Source organism: Monodon monoceros, unplaced genomic scaffold, assembly GCF_005190385.1.
Source record: "Monodon monoceros isolate NGI ecotype Baffin Bay Population unplaced genomic scaffold, NGI_Narwhal_1 Super_Scaffold_13, whole genome shotgun sequence".
NCBI classification, from domain to species: Eukaryota; Metazoa; Chordata; class Mammalia; order Artiodactyla; family Monodontidae; genus Monodon; species Monodon monoceros.
In genome coordinates this window covers 63046730-63070043 of record NW_021703769.1, presented here as the reverse complement: position 1 = coordinate 63070043, position 23314 = coordinate 63046730, and the positions used below count along the sequence as shown (strand labels likewise).

General features: G+C 39.6%; 1 protein-coding gene across 4 annotated transcripts in view; it reads left to right on the top strand.

Moving 5' to 3' along the window:
* The first annotated feature begins 82 nt into the window (after positions 1 to 82).
* Positions 83 to 23314, top strand: part of SMG1 (SMG1 nonsense mediated mRNA decay associated PI3K related kinase) — a 96944-nt gene continuing 73712 nt past the window's right edge. The window contains exons 1-3 of one of the 4 annotated variants that reach the window (XM_029219729.1): positions 83 to 508; positions 18382 to 18459; positions 21686 to 21744. In XM_029219729.1, the coding sequence (XP_029075562.1) occupies positions 18439 to 18459; positions 21686 to 21744 (80 nt within the window). In that variant the 5' untranslated portion in view covers positions 83 to 508; positions 18382 to 18438. The remainder of the gene's footprint in view (positions 509 to 18381; positions 18460 to 21685; positions 21745 to 23314) is intronic. The other 3 variants (XM_029219730.1, XM_029219728.1, XM_029219727.1) reach the window with 3 other exon arrangements.

Sequence of the window (23314 nt, the reverse complement as noted above, 5' to 3'; positions counted from 1 at the left end):
GGTGCCGGCCCCGCCCCTCGCTCCCAGCATGCCGTGCGGCAGCGGCGGCGCGGCGGGCGGAGTCGGGAGGTGGGGTAGCCGTGGCTGTGTGAGCTTGAGGATCCGCCGCCACCGCCTCCTCCTCGCTGTTCTCCTCCTCCTGCGCCCCGGCGTCGCCGGCCGCGTACGGCCCTGTAAGAGACGTCGCCTCCCCTTCCTCCGCCTCCCTCTCACCGCGCCGCTCCCGCCTCCCAGTCCTGCGCTGCGGGCTCAGGCGGAACCCGGAACGACCGTCTGCCTCCCCCGCCCTCCGCCGCCTCCTCCTCCTGCTCGGCTTCCTCCTCAGCCCCGGGCCGGAGCGGAGTGTCGGCGGCGGCCGGTTCGGGCGGCGACTCGCGCTTCTTCGGGCGGCGGCGCTTGGCCATGTCGTGTCGGGGAAGGTAATGAGCCGCAGAGCCCCGGGGTCTCGGCTGAGCAGCGGCGGCGGCGGCACCAAGTACCCGCGGAGCTGGAATGACTGGCAACCCAGGTGGGTGAGCCGGCGCCCAGCCCGCCGACCCGACCCCGGGCCCCGCCTCGGGCGGGCCGAGGCCTAGGACCGCCGGGGTGGGAGGCGCGGCCTAGGCTCTCCACCCTCCTCCCCCCACCCCATCCCCCGCCCCGGGGAACCAGGCGCGGCTTCCTGGGTCCCCTCCCGCCCCGGCCGGGGGAGGAAGGCCGCTGGGAGGCGAGGCCTAAATGCCTCCCCTCTCCCTGCATTTCAACTCGGGGGCTGGAGCCGAGAGCCAGGGCGCCGGGAGAAGGCACTGGCCTAGGAGTTGGGTGAAGGAAGGGGGACCTGGCGGTGGGGGCACTTTTTACTTGCCACCTTGCCGTCAAGTTGGGATATGAGTTGGGGGATCCTGAGAGTACGGGACCCTCTCTGTTACCCATTAACTTCCCTGATCTTTAACCCTTTGAGTCCCCACGTGAAAGATTTCCTTAATTGGGATCCCTTCTGTGACCCCCACGTGTTAATATTTAAAAAAAAAAACAAAACCCAGCACTCCAAGGCATTACTCTGACAACAGCGTAGTTGTGGAGCATGAGACTAGATTGTGACTGTGTTAATGGGGCCGACCGACCCTGGTACTAGGAAATGAAGTTTTCCCCAAGTGCAGGGGCAGTTACTCTGGCGGAGAGCAATTCATACCCGGACACTTGTACGGACAGTTGCTTAGAGGAGTAGAGAATTTGATTTGATTTCAGACAGGTTTGGGGCCTAGTTGGAAATGAGTATATGAGGAGAATCGAGTTTTGTTCTCCCCCCCCCCCCACCACCACTTTTTGGCCACCCCGGGCCGATTGCAGGATCTCAGTTGCCCAACCAGGGATGGAACCTGGGCCTCGGTAGTGGAAACACGGAATCCTAACCACAAGGCCACCGGGAAACTCCCTGCGGAGCATCGAGTTCTTAAAAAAAATTAATTTTCGTGTCTTTCTGATTAATCATGGGGCAGTTGTACCTAATTTAGGACTAATTTATTCTTATTTCTCTTACTGAATAAGTGCTTGTAATACTCAGACTATCTTGGAACTTAGCCCAGTGCCTAGAAGAACTTCCTAAACGTATATAATATTTTGCGGTTAGTTGATTCATGGAGCTCTCATACTTTGAAGCACACTTGCCATATGATTGTCCGGGGACTGGCCAAATAAATGTTAGACAAACACACGTTGTTGGGATGACTTTTGCTTCTTGATGGTTTCATGTAATTCCAGCAGTGTTTGGAAATAATTTGGTAAGATGTTCGAAGGTAACACTTTAATACTTGATAGAAAAATCAAAATGCTCTTTTGGCTACTGAGTGGTACACATCTCATTCTGTTTAATATGCCTTCCCAAATCCTGTGTCTGTTGAGATCGGGTGTATATAACTAGGTGACTTTAAAAGTTAATGCCTGAGCCTAGAATTGAGATAAGTAGTTAAAAAAAAATGTTTTGAAAGCATAGTTTTACTTGTTCTTTACCACTTAGGGGTTATGCCTGCTTTACATAAAATCAGTTAACTAGTTTTGGTATTTTTATCTGTAATTGACATTCTTTTGTATGTTCATTGAAATGTGTGAAATTTGATTTTTTTTTGCATCTAATGAATTAGATGATAAATGAGCTTGAATTTGACATTTGAGAGCTCTTTGACAGTAGATTTTCCATTATTTTTCAGTACTGTGGTCAGCATATGTAAAAGAATGTACACAGTATCCCTTTAGAGGACTAAATAAAGTGCCTTTCACAAATAGTCCTGGAGCTTCTGGAAAAGAATAAGTTGTAGCTTGTGTTTCTAAATAAATGGAGTAGCCCAGTTGCAGCTATGGGTTGAGATCACCTGGCTTAATTTGACAGGTATGAAGCAGAATGGCTTATATAGTTGTGGAATATGTACGTGGGTTATTAGTATTGTCTGTTTTTCTTCAAGTACTTTATTTCTTGGCTGTGTGTGGGGGAGGATGTATGCATTCTTGGAAGCTGTGCTGTTTCACAGTCTCAGAACTTATTGCCTAGGTAGACAGATACTGTGAGATACCCTTGGTTACGTGGAGTAACAGTTGATTAGGATGTTGGAAATACTTGACTTTTTTGTAGAGGAGGGAATAGAAAAGTATGGACAGTACGCCATAGCAAAACTTGATTTCTTTGCACTGTTGCCTAATTGTTTTGTTAAATAGCCAATAAAAAACTTCAGGTGTTTGCCAAGTCATAAATTCTCATGAGTTAAATTTGAGGTTGTTATTCTGTACCCTCTTCACTTTAGAAAGGTGACACACTCCAGTTAACTGACAGAATGGAGCTCGATTTTTCCCCTTGCTTAAATGGGGGTTTGTTTTTCTAAACATCTTCAAATGCAGGCAGATTCCGTATGGTTCATCAGAGTCATTTTGGTTTAAAAAAAATTTTTTTTGCCTTTCTGTACCAGTCCTTGTCTGATTTTTTGGGTTCTATTTTACTAGATTTAGTCTTTTTGAAAAGTAGGATTTAAAAAAGCAATTTTTGGTTGGTTTCTTTTAGTGTTAGTTTGTCAGTTAGTCTGGAAACCGACTGTTGAGTCAATGATGGCCACACCTGATACTTCACACGTATTGACAGGAAGTGTTCCAGGTGGCTGAATAGACTAGTGTCATGTGGCAACAGAGCAAGCCCACCTTTGCTAAAAGCATACCTCTAGCAGAAAGCATTTTCTTCATTTTCATTCACTGTACTCTCCATTAACTTTTTTTTTAATAAATTTATTTTATTTATGAATTTTTGGCTGCGTTGGGTCTTCGTTGCTGTGCGAGGGCTTTCTCTAGTTGCGGCGAGCAGGGCTACTCTTCGTTGAGGTGCGCGGGCTTCTCATTGCGGTGGCTTCTCTTGTTGCAGAGCACGGGCTCTAGGCACGTGGGCTCAGTAGTTGTGGCTCGCGGGCTCCAGAGTGCAGGCTCAGTAGTTGTGGCGCACGGGCTTAGTTGCTCTGCGGTATGTGGGATCTTCGCGGACCAGGGCTCGAACCCATGTCCCCTGCATTGGCAGGGGGATTCTTAACTGCTGCGCCACCAGCGCAGCCCCTCCATTAACATTTAAGAATGATTAGGCAAATGAGTGGTTTTATTATTGGCACTAACCAGTCTCTCCTTTTCTTGACTTTATTTTGGGGAGTAATCTTCTGGGTGCACCAATCAAGATAGAGAGCAGAATGATTTGTTTTAAAATTAAGTGTATATGGGACTTCCCTGGTGGTCTAGTGGTTAAGACTCCTGGGCTTCCACTGCAGGGAGCGCGGGTTTGATCCCTGTTTGGCGAACTAAGATCCTGCATGCCAGGCGGTGAAGCAAAAAAAAAAAAAAGTGTGTAATTTGTTATATTGTTCATTTTAATTCTCCAAGATGACAAGACTGATTTGACATTGGAGTCAAATATAGATTAGTTCAACAAGCAAGAGGGAGCGTTGTCAAATGAAAACACATAATTTTACTTCCACACTTCGGCATCTTAAGACTTTATTCGTTTAACAGATATATCTTGGGTATCTTACTGTGCCCAGTGTTAAGATCTTTCTACAGTTCTAAAAGGATGAAACTGTATATTAAAGACAGCTTCTATTTTTGGTAAAATGTAGACAGATTGAAGTTCTCACAAGTACAAATACCTTCATTCTCCATTGTCACAGACCAAAAGATGGGGAAGAGGGCTGTGAAGATAGAAAAGCCAAAAACTAGTATGTCTGACATTGTGAGAAACTGGATTTTTGAAACTAGAGTTGTCTATTCAGCCTTTTATGAGTCTGTACTGTCTGATGTCCATAGGTGCATAATATAGTGAAATACCTAAAGGGTGAAATTAAGTGGAGTTACATATTTTATAACTATAAATAGAGCTTTAGTTAAACAGAATTTAATGGTTGCCAATTCTGTACCACAGATTTTCATGTACATTAAGGAGTTCCAGATAATTGTGTATGGGTGTTTAATTTGGGGGGAAAGTTTATTTTTTCCATTATAGAATAAAATATATTCCTTATGAAACATATGGCAATTTTATCTTTAAATTGAACCCTTTTCCCCCTTCTGTTGTGGTTCCTTTTTAAGTTGGGAGTATAACTGAAGGGTTTTTTAAATAATAGGAGATTGTGAAATATTCTAATTCAATGAAAATATTCTAATTCAGGAAATAGTGATCCTGTAGGGATTTTTATGACTAATAGAGCTACTGTCTTTAAGGAGATTATCGGTTAGTATGGGGGATAAGAAAGGGCTATGTAAAAGGTAAAGCAGTATATGGATATTAATTGTGATATAATTCTTGGTAAAATTCTTTTTATATGTGGTTTACAGTTTAAAACTTGGAGAGTCAGAGGAGGGAAAGCTGTACAGTTGAGTAGGGGGCAGTGGGACCATGAAATTGATCTGTTCTATTTTGACAGTAAATTTGGGGGGGGGATCAAAAAATAGAAGAAAGCAGGGAAATGGCAAAATGCAAGTTGTCCTTGGTAAAATGTTACCAGTTTGGTTAGAAGGATGGGGTATTTGTGAGGTGTGATACAAATAAGAGATGAAGCTTAAGAGCTGGAGTGGGGCTGTATTGTAGGTCTTGAATCATACTGGATGTGTTTGGAATGACTTTAGGGAACTACTGAAGTTTTACCAGCATGGAAGTGGCATAATTGAGGAAGATTAAAATTAGGTGTGTGTTTGTGTGTGTGTGTGTGTGTAACCACAGTAGGAGGCAGTTGGAACAGTCTAGACGAGACTGTTGAGGACCTGAATATTGTTTATAATTCATGGTTTAAATTCAGACAAAAGTATTCAGCTCAATATATGGAATTTCCATAAGCAAGAGCCCCTTATTTGTTATCTGGTGTTGATTGAGGGTGATCACTAAAGTGATACTTTTTATCTGCTCACACTTCAATTCAGGTTAGGACACTTACATTATATAGGATGATCATATACACAAAATGGAGTGTGGTTGATGGTTTGTTTTTTTTTTTTTTGTGAACACTGAGTTCTCACAACTTTTAAATTTAGGCTTTCCTGCTTTCACTGCTTGGCACTTGCTTACTTGATTTTCTTTCCCAATCCTAATCACCTAAAATAAATCCCTGAGGCGGCTTTCAGTGGACCTCCCTTTATAGATTCACACAAGCTGTCATTTGTTTGGTGTCTCTTCATATTGTTTTCTGGTTACCTGTCTTTGGCTATCTTAAAGTTTTCTCAGAATCCATTTTATTTTGGGGACTAGAAAATAAAACACATCCCCTCTTGTTTAGAGGTCTAACAGTGAAAGTTGCAGACATTTTGTGGTTTAATTCCTGTATGAAATACTCCAGCTTATTACTTTTCTTAATGTAGAATGTAACCTATTAAATTTTTAGGGAGACATTTGTGTTTTTCTTTTTTTTAAATTGAGGTATAACTGAAATACAACATATTAGTTTCAGGTATATGTATATGTTTTTATTATGTTCTGCTCCATCTTGTATTAGTTGACGGTACTTTTTCTCTCTTAGTTGAATTGTTTTTTTGAACTTGTTACTTTTTTGAGATAAAATTTATCCATGTATAGGTCTTAAGTTGAGTGATTTTTGACAAATGTATACACCTGTGTAACCATAACCCTGATCAAGATACAGATACACAATGACTTTGCAGTTGGATAACTTCCCTTCCCACTGCACCCCCCCCCAAAAAAAACCAAAAACCCTGGCAGAGTGTATGTGTGGATCTTACCTTAAAAGTTATTATAGACAGGAAATTTTTGAATATTATCTTAGGATTTATTACCAACTTATGGTTTCTGAAGATTGATAACCTCGTCATCTTCAGCATAGTTCTGTTATTCCTCTTTTGCTATAAACAAACTTGGAATATCTGAAGATCCTTGTGAAAACAGTTTCAGATGGTGGATCCACTGTTAACCTTTTCAGGCATTTGAGTCCTGGAACACAGAGGAGCTCTCCTAAGTTTGTTGGCTAAATTTATTCCTGTGAGCTACAGGTTCACGGACTTTTCTCTTCCCTCTTGAACCTACCATTGGTAGCTCTGTTTTTTGTCCTCTCCCCAACCTAAACATTGCACTTCCCTTAAGATCCTTACCCTACCTCTGCCCTCTGTGATCCTTTCCAAATCTTGGTACAGATCTACAATGAAAGGTAACTGTGCTTACCACTTCAACCTTTTTTTGTTCTCCCAACTAGTTTGTCCCTGAACGCTGAGCCTGTCATTTTCTCTACTGTTCTGTGTACTTGCCCTAAAGCACTCCCCAAACTCATTTCTGTCTTAAGGGCCTTTGCAAGTCCTGTTCTTGCTGTGTAGCTACTGCATAGATTGTTCTTCTCAGAGTGCTTGACCTGGGTGTTTTCATGCTATCTCAGCCTAAGTGCACCCCCTCAGTGAGAAGCACCAGGCTTCTCTAATAACACTCACTATCTGAGTTTTTTTGTGTCTTCCCCAGTAAGACATAACCTTTATGTATGCATGCATCTTGTATAATGGTTTTACTTCTGTATCCCTTCTTCCCTACCAGTGCATCAATAAATAGTAAACACTCTAAATTTGAGTGTCCTTTCTCAAGTAAATACATGAAAATGGAATTCTGCAAGTTTGTTTTTGTGTTTAGAGTTAACTGCAGGGCTTAGAACACTGTAACTGTAGGAGGCATTTTGAGAGGAACTGTTCCTTGTACAGCAGCTTGGTTAGCCGGAGGCAGCAACTTAAGTAAGGTGATTGTACAGGTTCAAAGGGACAATGTTCTAGTGGACTGAGGTGGCCAGATCAGACTGTGGCCATTTAAGATTCATAGGTTTTATCCATCTTGAAGAAATACTCTGCTCACATAAAGTTAATTTACACATTGACAGTTTATCCCATATCTGTTGTATCTATTTGTACATTATTTAAACAGTCTGATCACCAAAAAGTTAAGCACTGGGTGGGTTGAGCCTCTTTTGACATTCCATTAGAAGGCCTGAGGAAACAAACCTCTTGCCAGTTGTATGCCTGCTGATTGGGGAATGACTGAAATCCAAATTTTCCAGAATCAACAGGTTTCTTTCATAGTGAATTACTTCTTTCATATTAATCTTCATACCCTTTGAAAAAAGGAGATTGTATTCCTGTTAGAAATCATTCCTTAGGAAGTTAATGTTGCTACTCATAGCATGTCTAGGATCTCATGTTTATTATTTAAAAACCTGTTACGGACTTTTTGTGTTTATTACTTAAAAATCTTTTTCAAAAGAGGAGTTTCTGGGGAATTCCCTGGCAGTCCAGTGGTTTGGCGCTTTCACTGCCAGGGCCTGGGTTCGATCCCTGGAGGGGGAACTAAGATCCTACAAACCACACAGCCCCCCCACCTCCCCCGCCCCCCAAAAAAGAGGAGTTTCTGGCTTCCCTGGTGGTGCAGTGGGTTAAGAATCCGCCTGCCAATGCAGGGGACACGGATCTGAGCCCAGTCCTGGAAGATCCCACATGCCACGGAGCAACTAAGCCCATGTGCCACAACTGCTGAGCCTGCGCTCTAGAGCTCGTGAGCCACAACTACTGAAGCCGTGGTGCCTAGAGCCGGTGCACCGCAACAAGAGAAACCACCGCAATGAGAGTCCCGTGTGCTGCAACTAGACAAAAACCCGCGCACAGCAACGAAGCCCCAATGCAGCCAAGAATAAATAAAATAAAATAAATAAATTTAAAAAAAAGAGTTTCTGGTATCAGAATTGTAGATTGCTTTTTGGTATGGAACTTACTAAATTCTGCTATTTCTTTGTTTATAAGGAAAGGCACTACTTTTTTCCTTTACCCTTTTTATCATCAATAAAGCACCTCAGCAGTGCTCTTATAGGTCTACAAGAAAATTATTACAAGCTCTGCAGTGGCCTAAGGTAATTATATGTGTATGTCTGCAGATTTTTTTAAAAAAATTGTTGAACTTAGTATTTACTAAATTTTTATTTTTGGGTGGCATCTAATATATTAATACCTTTTGCTGATTAGGCAAAACCCTTCATTAATAAGCATGTCTTGGACTATATAGTGACATGTATTAGTTTTTCCTCTGTATATGACAGCATTGGCAACAATCTTGTTTTTTACTGAAGTTCTTTGAATTAAAATTTTCCCTCTTATTTAAATTTAATTGAAAAATTATCTTTACTGTCTCCTCTTTAGCATTTTAATCTTCTGATTTAAAAAGATGTGTGTATATGGAGTGTGTGTGTCAGTGTGTGTGTTTGAAATTTTAACTTTCATCTTGGAATATTTAGTTCTTTGAAGCAACCCATGACTCTCGCTATCCTGCCTCTTAAGGGTCTCCCTAGTTTATATTCCTAGTAATATGAACCCTGGAGTCCTTGTCTGAAATATATCACTTTATTTCCAGTCTCTTTGCTTTGATTCTGACACTGGAAATTCAGACTCATTGCCCTAATGACAGAGTGTATGTTGACTTCCTGCAGTTTGCCAGAAATTAGGCAGAAAAATCTATTAATTTGAGGGAAAATGTCGAACTTTTTGTCTGTTCTCTATAGAATGGGACTCTCTTCTGATTTGATGATTAAAAAGATCCAAAGATGATCACCAGTATCACATAGTATTGTACAGATGAATTAATGCATATTTAATTGGAAAGAAAACACATCCTGGATTTTCTTTCCTAAAAAGATTGATTGTTTTTCTTCCTGTCCTTATATTCTTTTGATAAATGTGAAGAAAAATGAAAATGGTTTTCCAGAAGTAAGACAATGAACCTTGAGATTTAGTGTCTGTTCATTAGTCTGGTTTAGAGGAATCTACCTTGAGGTACAGTTTGTATTGTTTTTGCAGGACTTGAGTTAGAATTCTGTTATAAATGATTAATTGTCATTATTTGAAATATTGACGTAATTTTCATATGTGGTATCTTGTTCCTTTTTGAAAATACTGAAACTAAAGATGAACTTATGCTTAATAAAAGTGTGTTGGGGGGGTGGTAATCAATTGACTGACTATAAGACAAAGTTTTGTAAAAGCAGCCTTTTATTTAATTTAAGTGGCCTATCTTGTATAGTTACTATAATGCTAGTATTCCCTATGTTTTTATTGTAATCTTATTGAAGATGTGAAAATTACACCACAGTGCTCTTCTCCCTGCTCTTTTAGTCCATTTAAAAATCCACTTGTCTTAGTATAATTACATTGGGGAAGTTAGAACCAGAGTGTTTTAGATTCTTCTCTAAGGTATATTTATTTTTAAGAATGTGTGCATTTTTAGTTTTGATCCTTTACAAATATTTGTCTTAGGAGAGGCTGGTGTCATGAAAATAGCAATGGACTAAGAACGGGAAGACAGAGGTCTTTTGTACTGACGTTACCAGCTGTCCCTCTGAGGAGGGATGCATTCCCTAAGATGCAGGGTTGTGAGGGTTAAAGATAAAGTTTGGGAAATTACTTTCAAAACTGTAAAATGCTATACAAATGATATTTATGTTGTCACATCTGAATCAAATTTGGAATTTTAAAGAACCTCCCTCTTTTATCTCTTCCTCAAAAAGTTAGAATTTACTACACACATGCACCCACACTCTAGTTCAAATTTCATTTTTCTCTTCTAGAACTCTAAGTACTAGAGTGTGTGTGTATGTGTGTGTGGTAACTTCTAAAAGTTTCATGAAGGGCATTTATGTCAAGTGTCTTAGAGGATATATGACTGGAAGCTCATATAATTGTTAAATTTCTATTAGGTATGGCATTTGCCATCCTTAGTATAGTAGTGGCTTTTCTTTTTACATTTTCTACTTATAGGCTTCTAGAATGAAAATTTCCATTAGACTATCATCCTGTTTCAAGTTGGCCAATGAGGAATTTGACTGTATCATTCTTTATTTTTTCTATATATCTTATAATTCACACTTTAAGAACTTGATACCAGTTGAAATTGTGAGACAGCAAAAATAATCTAATCTTTCTGACTGCATTTATTGTAGGGCAGGTGCAAATGGAATTAAATAGAGACAGGGTAGGTTAAAAGGTAGCTTGTACCTTGCTTAACTTTCATTATACAGTTGGAATTTAAGAACTGATTCTTATAAGAACATCAGTTGAATGCTGCATTGCGTTTTCTCCCCTACTCTAGTACGTATGTATGTTTGTTTTAAAGGGAGTAGGGAAATCATGGAATCATGGAAAGGATAGACTCTGGCAGTGTAATAGTTTGAAATACATAAAAAAAGAAGAACCACATACATCTTCTAAACAGGAATTAATGAAATTTTGTATCATCATGTAGTGTATATACAGTATTAAGCTTTCATGAGATTTTGGTACTATTTTACATTATAGCACTATAAATTCACTCAAAATGTGTAAATACTGTCTCCTAAGGAACTTCATATCTAGAAACATTGATTTTTCTCTTTCGTTGTAAAGTTTTTATTTTATACCACTTAAATCGATCTGATACAAGTGTGTTTAGTGTAAAATGTAACAAAAGAAAGAGATAGGGTTTGTATAGGCCTTTTGAGTTTGTATAGGCCTTTTGAGTTTAAAGTGGCTTAAGTGATGATTTTGAACTGTTTCATAGCTTTCTCAAACTTATAGCTAAATACTTTAAATACCTCAGTGTATTTCTGGCCACTGCTGAGCACAGTTGGAGTGCTGTTTCTTGGCGCCTGATTGCTGCTTACTAGAATATTTCAATAACTACCCCAAACTGTCTTCATTTAATAAATATTTCTGCAGTTAGAAGGGTAATCTGGTTTTTGTGAAAAATATCTTCCTTTCCCAACTATTTGATTTAGGAGCCCATGTCTTTTGAGATTTATCTATGAGACATTTTTATTTGTTTATGTTTAAGTAGGGGAGGATATGGCTGTTCAAGATCACCTCTGAAAAAGAGGTTCCAATGCTTAAGTAGGAGGGTTTACCATACGTACTTTACCATGATACCACTGATTACAGGTAGTATGTTTCTTTACCAGTTTGGTGTTTAATAGTGTTATTTCCTACCCCAGGATACCTAAGGAGATAGGTCCTAAAGGAGTTACTGGACATGTTGAAAGGAGTCAGAGTCCATTTAAAAATCCACTTGCTGTCTTCGTATAATTATGTTGGTAAAGTTAGAAATAGAACCAAGGTGTTTTAGATTTCTCTCTAAGGTGTATTTATTTGTTTAAGAGGGTTGGGGTTGGGGGTCATGTGTCTGATTTGAGAATGGCCTAAAGATATTTCTGGTAATGTCTTCCTCTGTTGAGAATCATGTGTGGAATATGAAAATCAGTATCTTTTCCATACTTGCCATTATATTTAAGATGTGTTACATGTTAAGGGGTGCATGTTAGAATATTGCTTTTTCGATGCCCACATCCTTGACTCTGCCCAGGATTTGTAGGGTATACCATACCATTGTGGCAGTAGAGCCTAACTTGGTAATAGTTTTCTTTAAAAATACCTGTGTCTAAATTGCCTAGTATTTACTTTTTCTTGATGTGTTACAAGTGATTTTTGGCAGCCACATCATTTTTCTTGACCTGTAAAAAAAAAAAAAGTGGTAATGATGTTATCTGTTACACAGTACATTTTTGTACCACAGTGCTTTTTGGGATTATTTTTAAAGGAAAAATTTTAAATATGTAATTGTTAGAGAATCTCACAAGCATGTTAGTCCCTTGGGTATATGCTTGAGTCTATTAGAGGAACTTTATCAGAATAACTCTACAGTCGTTATTTGCCTGTTTTCAGGACTTTTGATTTTTATTTACTTATTTGTTTGTTTTGGCCCCCCCCACCCCAGTTTTCAGGACTTTTTATGTTTTTAAATATTTATTTATTTGGTTGTGGCGGGATCTTCGTTGCAGCGTGTGGAATCTTTTAGATGCGGCTGCAGGATCTTCAGTTGCGGCATGCAAACTCTTAGTTGCGGAATGTGGAATCTAGTTCCCTGACCAGGGATCAAACCCCGGCCCCCTGCATTGGGAGTGCAGAGCTTTAGTCACTGGACCATCAGGGAAGTCCCCAGGACTTTTTAAAAGATGGTCGCCACATTTCTTATATTATAAAACACTCTGCCCTGTCCTTGATTAGAGTCCCCCCTCTGGTCTCAAGACTTCGTTTTAGGATTTCTTTAGTGTTTAACTCTTAGTGATTCTTAATATTCTGTGTCCTAAGTGGCTATGTTTGGCATATAACTGGAGAGTCTGCGTGAGGGTGAGGGGGTGGGACATGTTTCTTGGTAGACTTTCAGTCTTTTTGTCCTTCCTTTGCTAGGGAGGTCACGCAGTAAGAGATTTCCTTTCAATCTTGGCAATTTCCCAGGCTGAATGGGATGTTTCTAAAGTACTTCCAGGACTTGCTGACAAAAGAGGAAGATAAGGGATGCAAATGGTAGCTGAAGCAGGGTTTTATTTAAGGCTGTAAACTAGCTTGGGTTAAAAATAAAGGTCAGGGCTTCCCTGGTGGTGCAGTGGTTGAGAGTCTGCCTGCCGATGCAGGGGACACGGGTTCGTGCCCCGGTCTGGGAAGATCCCACATGCCGCGGAGCGGCTGGGCCCGTGAGCCATGGCCGCTAAGCCTGCACGTCGGAGCCTGTGCTCCGCAACTGGAGAGGCCACAACAGTGAGAGGCCCGCATACCACAAAATAAATAAATAAATAAATAAAGGTCAGAAGAAAGTGAGTCCAGTTCACGTGGTGCCTTAGATTCGGAAGCCTTCAGGTGAAGATTATTTAGCATTAACAAAATTGTTTTTTTTGTTAAATGCTGAAAATTGAATTCACATCTGTATTGGAGATTAAAAGCATACCACCTTTTATCAATATTCTTAATGCCTAGTAAGAAATGAATTTATGCCAGATGAGGTACAGAACCTCATAATACTTAAATACGTGAAATAAATTAGAAGTGGACTGCCTATCTCTCAGGCAATGATTTTTCTGATTTTGCCAGCGACAGTGCTTTGACTCTTTAAATTTTTTTTGAAAGCTATCAAAATGGGTAGGCAATAAAATATTAGGAATTTACAGGGTGTTTCTTTTTAAAAAAAATAAAGTGCTATAAGGACTTATCTCAGGCATTTCTCAAGCATTGCTAAAGAGTAAAATTACTATCTTGCTAGAAATTTGGAACTTTTTTACTATTAGTCTAGGTAACAGTTGTCTTTTACTGGTTTAAGTGCACTGTTTTGTTTCTTTCTGTACCTTGGCTAGGTTAATCCTTCCCTAGCTTAAAGTTCCAGCTCTCATGCCTGATTAATTCAGACACTGACAGTCTTTGGTTTCATTGGAGAGCATCCAGTGCTACATTTTTGCTTTTCCATTGAGAATGGCTACAAAATATGGCAGGCAATATGAGACATGAAATATCGAATTATTAAAAATAAATCAATGTTCTTTTACTTTTATACCTTTACTGTAAAGAAATGTACTCTTTCCTATATGTCAGATTTATTGAGGTTTAGTTTATATGCTGTAGAGTTCTTTGAGTTTTGAGGAATGCAGATAGTATTGTAACCATGAGCACCACAATCACGCTGTAAATAGTTCCATCATATCTTCCCTTCCCCCACCCCAAGTTTCCTTGCTCCCTTTTGTAGTCAACTTCTCCCAGCCCTTGGTAACTGGTCTTTTTTCCCCTATAATTTTGTCTTTTCAAGAATGTCATAAATAAGGTTTTAAAAAGTTGTTGTAAAATACACATAAAATTTACCATTTTACAATTCAGTGGTATTGCGTACATTCATAACATGTGCAACCGTGACCACAATCTAGTTCCAGAACTTTTTATCACCCCAAGTGGAAACCCAGTATCAATTAAGCGGTCACTCCCCATTTTCCCCTCTTCCCAGCACCTGGCAACCACAAATCTATTTCCTCTGTGGATTTGCCTATTCTGGATATTTCATATAAATGGAATCATGTAATATGTAACCTTTTGTGTCAGACCTCTTTGACTTATTATAGTAGGTATGGCTGAATAATCATCTGTTGTATACCACATTTTGTTTATCCATTCATCCTTTGATGGGCATTTGAGTTTCTATCTTTTGGCTATTGTGAATAGTATTGTGAACATACACCTATAAGTTTTTGTTTGAACATTTGTTTTCAGTTCTTTTGGGCATATATATACCTGGGAGTGGATTTGCTGGATCATGTGGTAATTCTATGTTTAACTTTTTGAGGAACTGCCAAACTGTTTTCTGAAGTCCTTTGTACCATTTTACATTCTTATCAGTGATGTACAAGAGTTCCAATTTCTCCACCTCTCACAACATTTTCCATTAAAATTTTTTTGGCTATTCTAGTGGGTGTGGTTTCTGTTTGTGGTTTTGATTTGCATTTTCCTATTCACTAATGAAGTTGAGATGTATCAATTCAGGTCTTTTGCCCATTTTTAAATTGGATTGTTTGTCTTTTTGTTGAGTTATAGGAGTTCTTTGTATATTTTGGATATTAGACACTTCTCTTATGAGGTATATGATTTGCAAGTATTTTCTCTGGTTTTATGAGTGGTCTTTTCATTTGATAGTGTCCTTTGCACAAAAATAAATAAGACTTCTAAAATGCATATTAAGTAGAATTTAAAAATTTGGAATCATTTAAATATATTACCGAAGCCATCCCTTTCTATATTACTGGCTTCTTTTTTGTGTTCAGAGAAGTTATTCTTAAGATCATACGCATAGACCATATTTTAGTTATATAAAGTTTTACCTTAGAAGACAAAATTTTTACTTAATCACAATGGATTTTGATCCAAGGTCATCTTCTACTCAGTTCCCCACCCCTCTCCATGCAGCAACCACTATACTGTTTTCCTTTCCCTATGAAAGGTGTGTGGTATTAGATAATACAGTACCTCTGCCTTCAATACTAGCATCTTTTCAAACTAGTGGGCAAATTGAAGCTAGTATATAACTACTAAAGTGCAAGCTAGTGTGGTTCTCTCTTTGAGTGTTGTAAGAGTTTGAAGAAGGGGCTGAATGATGGGATTTTTATTTTATTTTATTTTCTGAAAGCACAGAACATTTTATACTCCTAATTGGAACTTATACTAACAGTTCTTTTTATTATAGATTGTAAATTCTTAGAGGGTTGGAACTATCTTACTTAGTTCGCCTTTTGGAGTCATTACTCCTAGTTAGTGCTCTTGTTGTAGAACATAACCAAGAAAATATTGTTGATTAGGGAGTATGGGTTCTAGGTTGAATGTTGAAGAAAACTTAGTGTTGGGTTAGGTTAGGGGACTGCATTCCAGTGTCAAGAGAAAGGCCTCAATTGTGAGAATAGGCAATCATTTAGTCAACAACTAATTTGTGTGCCATCAAGGCAATGAGGGGTACAATGATAAGCAACGCTAACAGGCTCTTGCCCTTTTGGAATTTACAGTCTCCTGGCAGAACACAGTTAAATAAGCTTCTCAAATGGTGTAAGAGCTAAGGGAACTATTAGGTTCTCTGGAAGCACTTATATAGCAGGGACTCCTAGTCACCCTCAGGGGAATCAGAAACTTTGCGAAGGAAAGCTGAAGCTTGAAGGACATTGAAAAATTAGCTAGGGTCGGCGAGTGCTGAGGACAAGGCTGTTCCAGGCAGACGAGCTGAGCAAGGTGACTGAAAGATTGGGATGGATGGAGCATAGAATGTAAAAGGATTACAAGAGTGTGGAGAGTTAGCTGAAAAGGGAAGTAAGGTACATAAGATGATAAAGGGCAGTGGGAGGACATCAGATTTGTGTTTCATAAGAATTATTTTTGTTGCACTGTGGAGGAGAAGTGAGAGAGAGGTGAGAATTGGAGGTGGGAAACATACTGTGTCTGACTGGCCAAATAGTGCCATTTATTGGAAAATACCTGATGATGGTACCATTTATTAAAATGGGGGTTCCAGGAAGAAAGGAGCCAGTTGTGTTTGAGGCATTAGAACATTAAGATTGTTTTTTTAAACAGTTGGGTTTATAGGTCTGGACCTCAGAGTGGACATCTATGATGGAGGCCTGGATTTGGGAGTCGATGTCATATAGGTGATAAGTACTGCCATCGGCATGGATTGCGGGAGAGAGTACAAAGTGAGATGCATAGAGGGCCTGTGGTCAAGCTTTGAGAAACTCCAAGATTTAGTATTTGGTAGAGGAGGCTGAGCAAGCCTTCAAAGGTTCCTGAAAAAGCAGAACCAGAGAGGCAGCAAGAAATACAGACTATAACATACTATAAGCCAAAGGAAGGGAAGAATCTGGTTACTTTGAATTCTCAGGATCTGAGCCCAAGTTATCGTAAGGATTTTAAAAAGAAGTTTTCATTCATCCCACCTCATTCCTCTGTAAGGCACCTTTGTGTAGGCCACAGCCTGCTCAACCCTGCTCAGAAGCCCTGTGAAAACCTGCTATGAGAGGATGAGTAAGAAGCAGCCTGGAATATATCTTGCTTTTATCAACCTGGAGGTCTTAGTTGGTTTTGCCAAAAGTGATAGGGCAGAAGTTGGATTGGTGTAGCTGGAGGAGCTAGTGGAGGTAAAGAAATGATACAGCGAGTAGAGACAATTCTTAGTTTGACTGCAAAGAGCAAAGGCAGATTGTTTGGTTGGAGGGACGTGGAATTGATGGACTTTTTCTGTTTTTTGGGAGGTTTTTTTTTTTTGCGATACGCGGGCCTTTCCCGTTGCGGAGCACAGGCTCTGGACGTGCAGGCTCAGCGGCCATGGCTTACGGGCCCAGCCACTCCGCAGCTTGTGGGATCTTCCCGGACCAGGGCACGAACTCGCATCCCCTGCATCGGCAGGCAGAGTCTCAAGCACTGTGCCACCAGGGAAGCCCTGGGTGTTTTTTTATTTTTTTTAATATTTTAATTTTTTTTCGATACGCCGGCCTCTCACTGTTGTGGCCTCTCCTGCTGCGGAGCACAGGCTCCGGACTCACAGGCCCAGTGGCCATGGCTCACGGGCCCAGCCGCTCCACGGCATGTGGGATCTTCCTGGACTGGGGCACGACCCGTGTCCCCTGCATCGGCAGGCGGACTCTCAACCGCTGCGCCACCAGGGAAGCCCCCTGGGTGTTTTTTTAAAATATGTTTTTGTATTCTTACATTGGAGATATTAGAAAATTTTACATGTTTAAGGAGAGCATTCAGTTTGGTGGGAAAGGTAGCCTCCCTAGGAGAAAGACTATCTGTGAAAAGTTATGAGAAGGTAGACATAGAATCCTAATCAAGGCCTAGAGTTGGGTGCAGGTGTGTTATGGTATCTTTTTTTTTTTTTTTTTTTCCCCTTGGTTAAGTAGAAAGAGAGAATTTGTCAGGGATTTAGGAGAGTATTTTGGAATCTGAAGAGAATGGGGAATGTCTGGATAGTGCATGTGGGAGATGAACATTGGAGGACCTGGGGATGTGGTGCTTGGCACTGATGGATGATGGAATTGATAATTGGGTTTATGCAGGGTTGGGATTTTGCCAGATTGGTGTGAGGGAAATGTTAAGGCAGGTTAAGGGAATTGGCAAGAGTTATTGAAATGATAAACCATGAAAAACTGGTTAAAGAAGGAAGTTAAGAAGAAAGAAAGTACTTGGATTGGAAAAAAGTAGAGAGAATCACTGGAATTAAAGTTACTAAAAAAACCTTTAGAGTGGTATTGAGAAAGTGTGAGTAGTAGAGGAGTTGTCAAAAGCAAAGCAAGTCATTGGGGGCATTGAGCAAGAAGAACTGAAAAGGACTTGTGGGATTTTAGAGACAAGTAAGCCACCAGTAGAGTTGCTACTGGGGCAGGAGCAGTTTCTGTGGAGTGCTGAGGGTGGGACCCTGGTTACAGTGAGTTGGAAAGTGAGTGAAGGCAAGGAAAAGAAATTTTCAAGAGGTTTGGCTGTGAAGAATCTATCTAGACAATTAACTTTAGAAGGAGAGAATTAAGGTTTTTGTTTTTGTTTTTTTAGAGGAAAGACCTGAATGTGTTCATATGTTGATGTTGTGATGAGCATTGGGAAAGTCAGATGCAAGGCATACTCCAGAAGGTAAGGGGAATGTATGAATCCAAAGGGTTACTGCAGATAGGAGGTTTACTTGTTCCATTATGTGAGTGTGATGGGAAGAAATGTTCTGTGTGCAGACATAGGTAAATTTGTAGATTGCTGGAAGGAGGTTGGCAGGCAGTGGTGGAGTGTTGAAGAACTTGAAAGTTAGAACTGAGTTTGAGTTCTTGCTCTGCCTTTAATTAGCTGTGCTGCTTTAGGTAAGTTATGGAATCTTTGTTACCTCATCTGTAAGAAGGTAACTTACCATCTTCAGTAATCACAATAGGATTATGTTGAAGATTAAATGAGGTGATAAATGTATGTAAACTGCTTGGGGAGGTTGCCTACCAGACTTTATTATGAGCTCAGAATTTAGTTCTTACTATTCAGAGTGCTGTAGAAAAACTTGTATTTCTAATATAGCAAGAGTCTGTAAGGTTATCAGTGGTAGTGCTGGGGGAAGGAGAAAAGTGCAGAAAGTTTGGAAGCTGTTTTGGAAAGCAGAAAACCCTGGCTAGGGAGTCACGGGCAGCATTGAAGGGAGTGGTGTATTCACCAGCCTTTACACTGAAGACACTTGTGCACATGAAGCAAAGGTTAAAATCTAATGTAGTACCCTCCTCGTTACTTTGTTTGTCCTTTGTGGTTAATATGATTAGAGGTCTGTCAATAGAGGCTGTTTGAGATTCCTTGGGAGGGATATAAACTATACTGAAGTTGAATCTTTTCTATGTTTTGCTTAAAGATGTTATATAAAAACAAAATTTACAACCCTTTAAATTTTGGGTTAGAGTATATTCAGTCATATAGGTGCAGAGTTAGAGAGAGCATGTCTGTAAGACCACCCTTACTTCTGATAGTTGCAAGCTTGGGGGTCCCCAAGACCATTCCTGGGTTGGATAATTCACCGGGAGGACTTATAGGACTCATTGAAAGCTGTTATACTCATGGTTACAGTTTATTACAGCTATACGATACAGATTAAAATCAACCAAGGGTAAAGGTGCATAGGGCAGAGTTTACGACAGTTCCAAATGTGGAGCTTCTCCCCGTGGAGTAGTGAGCAGTGTTACTTTCCTGGTATTGATGGGTGATAATACGTATGGAGTATTACCAGCCATGGAAGCCCAGCCCAGCCTTGGTGTCCAGAGTTCTTATTTGGGCTCCATGATTGACTGCCCACATGCACGAACTTAGTTTCCAGCCCTACTAGAGGTTGAGTTGATCGTGTGACTCAAAGGCCCCACCGTACATAGATCACATTGTTATACTTTCTAGTGTGACCCAAAGTTCCCAGGTGGACGAGGGCACTCTTTTTTTAAAAAAATTATTTATTTATTTTTGGCTCTTTTGGGTCTTAATTGCTGCCTGCGGGCTTTCTCTAGTTGCAGCGAGTAGGGGTTCCTCTTCGTTGGGATGCGTGGGCTTCTCATTGCAGTGGTTTCTCTAGCTGCGGAGCACTGGCTCTAGGCTCACGGGCTTCAGTAGTTGTGGCTTGCGGGCTCTGGAGCGCAGGCTCAGCAGTTGTGGCGCACGGGCTTAGTTGCCCCACGGCATGTGGGATCTTCCCGGACCAGGGCTCGAATCCATGTCCCCTGCATTGGCAGGCAGATTCTTAACCACTGTGCCACGGGGGAAGCCCAAGGGCACTCTTATTAGGCATTATATTCCAAGAGTTTAGAGATTACCTTCCAGAAGCCAACGGTTAAGGCCAGATCTCTCTTTGGGCAAGGTAAAATTCTTTACAGTTTTACAACAATCGTTAAATATATTTTTATATTTTGAGGCTGCAGAAACTAATTAGTTGATGTTTGATTGATGATTAAAAGTTGGTAATAAAGAACCCATAAATTGTATGGGTTTGGTATCGTAGACACTTAATACTTAAGTAGCTAAGGAAGTTTCATTAAGAAATACTAGCTGTTAATATTTATAGTAAAATTGAGGTAAACATAATTTTGGCATGATGGTTCAATTCTGTTATATTAAATTTGAACTTACTGTTTTCTCCTGTGGAAACAGTTTCATATAATGAAGTCCCTGAGCCTCCCAAGTGAATTCTTTAGCCATAGACTCATATTTTAGAGCAATGTCTCTAATGTGAAAGTACACAAGCCTCAGAGTTATGCATAGTTTCACCTTTTCTCTTATACTTTTTTGAAAGTATGTCTGAATCCAGGTGAGTAAGAGATATCACAGAGATAACCTTGAATTTATTTATTTATTTATGTATTTTTGCGGTACGCGGGCCTCTCCCGTTGCGGAGCACAGGCTCCGGACGTGCAGGCCCAGCGGCCATGGCTCACGGGCCCAGCTGCTCTGCGGCATGTGGGATATTCCCGGACCGGGGCACGAACCCGTGTCCTCTGCATCGGCAGGCGGGCTCTCAACCACTGCGCCACCAGGGAAGCCCTTGAATTTATTTTTAAAAAGTAAATCAGTTTTAGTGGTATTAACTGTTAGTATGAAAAACTCACAGCATATCCTACAACTGCTTTGTGACAGTGATGCTATGCATCTTTGAGTACCATTGCTTTAGAGAATAAATGCATTCCCACCTCATTGGCTTTAGTGCAAATATCATTTCCTAGTTGATATCCATTACAAATTAGATCTCACCATGAGAACGAAATCCCTTAATAAGCCTAGTTAAAAACAGCTTGAAGCAATATGATGCTTATTCCGGTGGCACCACTAGGTGTGGTGTTTGCATCAAGTCATTTCCAGGTGCTTTATGGAAATGTTTTCTGATAGGGAATTCCCTGACTTCACATTTCCAGGCTGACTTTTCCCCCTTAAGAACTGGACCACAAGACCACACTTAGCCAGGAGATACTTAACTATCCCCTAACACGTGGTAGGTTGTTGACGTGAGGTCTGAGGGCTTGGGTCATTGAAAATGAATAACCTCTCAGGTTTATTACATTTTCTGTATATTGAGAATAGGTGACTAAAATGAGCGGTAACTATATTTGCATGTGATTTGTATGTTATAGTTAACATTTAAATTCTTTTGTACTAAAAATTTTTTTGTTGCCACCTTAAGCCTCTGTTCTCTAAGGCATAGAGTGGCATGTGCCATCTCAGTTTTTGCTTCAACATATGAACCCTAGAGGGCCATAGTGCAATTAAAAGCACCTAACCCATAAATGATATTTGCTTCATGTTTGAACAACAAATGTTTTAACCCACTGTCTTCACTAATATTGTAACTACTGTCTTACAGATTGACTTGATGCAAAAACATCACAAAGGCTCCATATTATACAGTATGCGATTTTTGAGGTATGAGCTTTAGAAACTTACCTCTCATGTGGCATGTACATCAGGCTTTAACTTCAGTTTAATCATTTTGGGGAATTTATGCATTTCTTTTTTTTCCCTCTCTCTCTCCATAATATTTTTAGAGTATTAAAGGGGCTGTGGAGGTATTTTTGGATTCTTGCTAGGATACTTCGTCTTAACAGATACATTTTCTTTTTATCACTAAATTGAGACACTAATTCTGGCAGATGATAGCTTTTTCAGCCCTTATAACTAGCTTAACATTTATGCCTGCCTCTTTGAGTTCAAATCTGCATTTTCTATTTTGTGCCTTTGATTGCCTCATTTTAAGTGCTCATTTCCGTTCTTAACAGTTTTCTATTTATTGGACTGGGATGATCTTGTTGGTGCTAACTGCCTGATATTGACTTTTTGAGAACTAAGCTGTCTAGATATTATAAAAATAGAGATTTCATATAAATGCTGAACTATTTTGTGCTTTTGGGTTCAGAATACCTATAACTTGAATTCTGGTTAGAAATATTTTGATCAGTTTATATTAGAAGAACTTAGCAACCAGGGAGTTTTTAGACAGTTCTGAGACAGTAGTTCTACCCTAGTGAATTTTTTGCTATATTTCTGAAAACCCAAATTCTGAAAAAAAAAAAAAAAAACTTGGTGTTTATTACTAATGAGATTTAAAAACGTGTATTTCTAACAAATTGGGAGGTTGTTCCTGTTTTTTTTCAGTTTAGTTTGAAATCAGTGCTTCCTAGTTAGCAATGGATTTGTTGGTAGCAGTAGATTGCTTAATTTCTTTAGTGAAGAAGTTAAAATCAGCTATTGTATATTGAGTATAAAAACTTGTTTTGATCATATTCATATGTTTATGAACTATTTATATTCATTTGTTTAGACTGAAAACCTTGAGTATATTTACTATTATGGTCATAATAACTTCAAGTGTACCTTGTAAGCTAAGTATTTCTTAAGAACTTATCTTTCTTAAGCCTCACAATAACATTACATAATAGATAGGTATTATCCCCATTTTATGCAAAAGACAACTGAGGCTTGGAAATTAAGTTCCTTGTGCAGAATCACACATACCTTTTCAGTGCTAGAGCTGGGATTTGAGCCCAGATCTTTTTTTAACCCATATTCGCTATTGCCTTGTGTTTACTGGTATGTCACCAGAAAAAGATACAAATATTTAACTCTCAATGGTAAGAGTAGTATATGTGATGCATAAGCATAATGAAAATTAGAAATTCAGATTATTTAGATATTAATTTAAATATTGATAGACTTAAGTTATCTTGATGTTTTAGAATTATTTTATTCATTCATTTACTAACAGCTTCCTTTTCTAAGTTGTGTTAGATGCTATATGTATAGACAGGTTCAAAATCTGCCAGAAAAGCTCATAAGTTCTCTTTTATTTTTCAGTTCCCTTTTAGAAATTAATGATATGTTATGGTTTATTATAGGTGCTCATTTAGTGTGCTATTTTAGATACATGGGGGTAGATCATTATGTTAGTTTTAAAAGTTCTCATGCTCCATTTAGTGGTAAAGGTATTTAAATGCTT